The sequence below is a fragment of the Vollenhovia emeryi genome, unplaced genomic scaffold (assembly GCF_000949405.1).
Source record: "Vollenhovia emeryi isolate VEMERY1.0 unplaced genomic scaffold, V.emery_V1.0 DF950436.1, whole genome shotgun sequence".
In the NCBI taxonomy this organism is placed as follows: domain Eukaryota; kingdom Metazoa; phylum Arthropoda; class Insecta; order Hymenoptera; family Formicidae; genus Vollenhovia; species Vollenhovia emeryi.
The window spans coordinates 1-1,206 of NW_011955930.1; the positions used below are offsets into that span (position 1 = coordinate 1).

Consider the following 1,206-nt stretch of genomic DNA (forward strand, 5'->3'; position numbering starts at 1 on the left):
AATACAACCCTCCTCATTCCATACCCCTCTGTTTCTCTTGCTCCAACCTCCCTCCTTCCTATTCAACTGTTCCCCTTTTACCTGTATCTCGAGCGGGTGGTGATCCGAGTCTATCTTATCTCCTATTCTTAAACTTTCCACTTTCCCTCTCAAATCTTCCCCTCCTATCACGTAATCTATTACCGTGTTTCCTCTACCTCCAGTGAAAGTATACTCTCCCTCTTCGTCTCCCTTCGTATCTCCATTCAGTATGCTCATCCCTTTATCCTCCAAGAATTCTACTAATCTTTTACCTTCTTTATTTATGACACTATCCTTGGAGTTTCTTATACTTTCTTCTTTCTCTCTCTCCTCCCCTCCCTCTACTCTACTACCCTCTCTTCCCGTTCTAGCGTTAAAGTCCCCACCTATGATAGTTATCCCCCCTTCTTCCCCCTTTCCTGTCCATTCCTCTAACCCCTCTAGTGTCTTCTCTATCCCCTCCCCCACGTACACACCCACTATCTTCCAAATTAATCCATTCTTTTGTACCGCACCTACTATGAACCCTTCTTTTCCTGTTTCTATCTCCGTTCCTGTAACCTTGATTTCTTTTCTTACTCCCATCAGCATCCCACCTGCCGCCCTACCTTTCTTATTCGTTCTGATTGCCCATTGTGCTCCCCATACAAACCCCGGCGGTAGCCTATTTTTCACCTTTTTCCAATCTTTCTTCTCTACCCAGGTTTCCATTAGTATTATTACCTCCCATTCCTTTAAACCCCTCCAGAACTCCTCATCTTTATTACTCAATCCCGCTATATTCCAGAACATTATTCCCCATCCCTCCCCCGCCTCCCTCCTCTTACCCTCTCTAATCTCACTTCCTATATTGACGTTCCTTCTTCCCCCCCTATAGACCTTTTTTTTAACTCCTTCACATTCCCGTTACCGTCCCTTAATACCTCTTCATCCTCGTCCCATCTCCACCATATATTGTCTATTCTGATTCTCCCATATCTTATCCATACTCTCTTCCCCTCCTTCTCCTCTTCTCTCGCTATTTCCTCTAATTTCCACTTCATTTTCCTCTCCCTCCATGTTAAATCCTCCCCTATTCTCTCTTTTTTCCCTTTCAGTTTACTCTTCTTCTCTAAAATCTTACCTCTCTGTTCTTCATTTCTTAATTTGACCCATACCATCTCTCTCCCTTTCTCTCTATCTTCT

General features: G+C 43.9%; 1 protein-coding gene across 1 annotated transcript; it reads right to left on the minus strand.

The window, feature by feature from the left end:
• Positions 1-8: 8 nt before the first annotated feature.
• LOC105568414 lies at positions 9-859 on the minus strand (the record flags this gene model as incomplete). Its single annotated transcript, XM_012024118.1, has 1 exon — positions 9-859. A coding segment is annotated over exon 1 (805 nt), but the record flags the coding sequence as incomplete, so codon positions are not given.
• Positions 860-1,206: the final 347 nt, after the last annotated feature.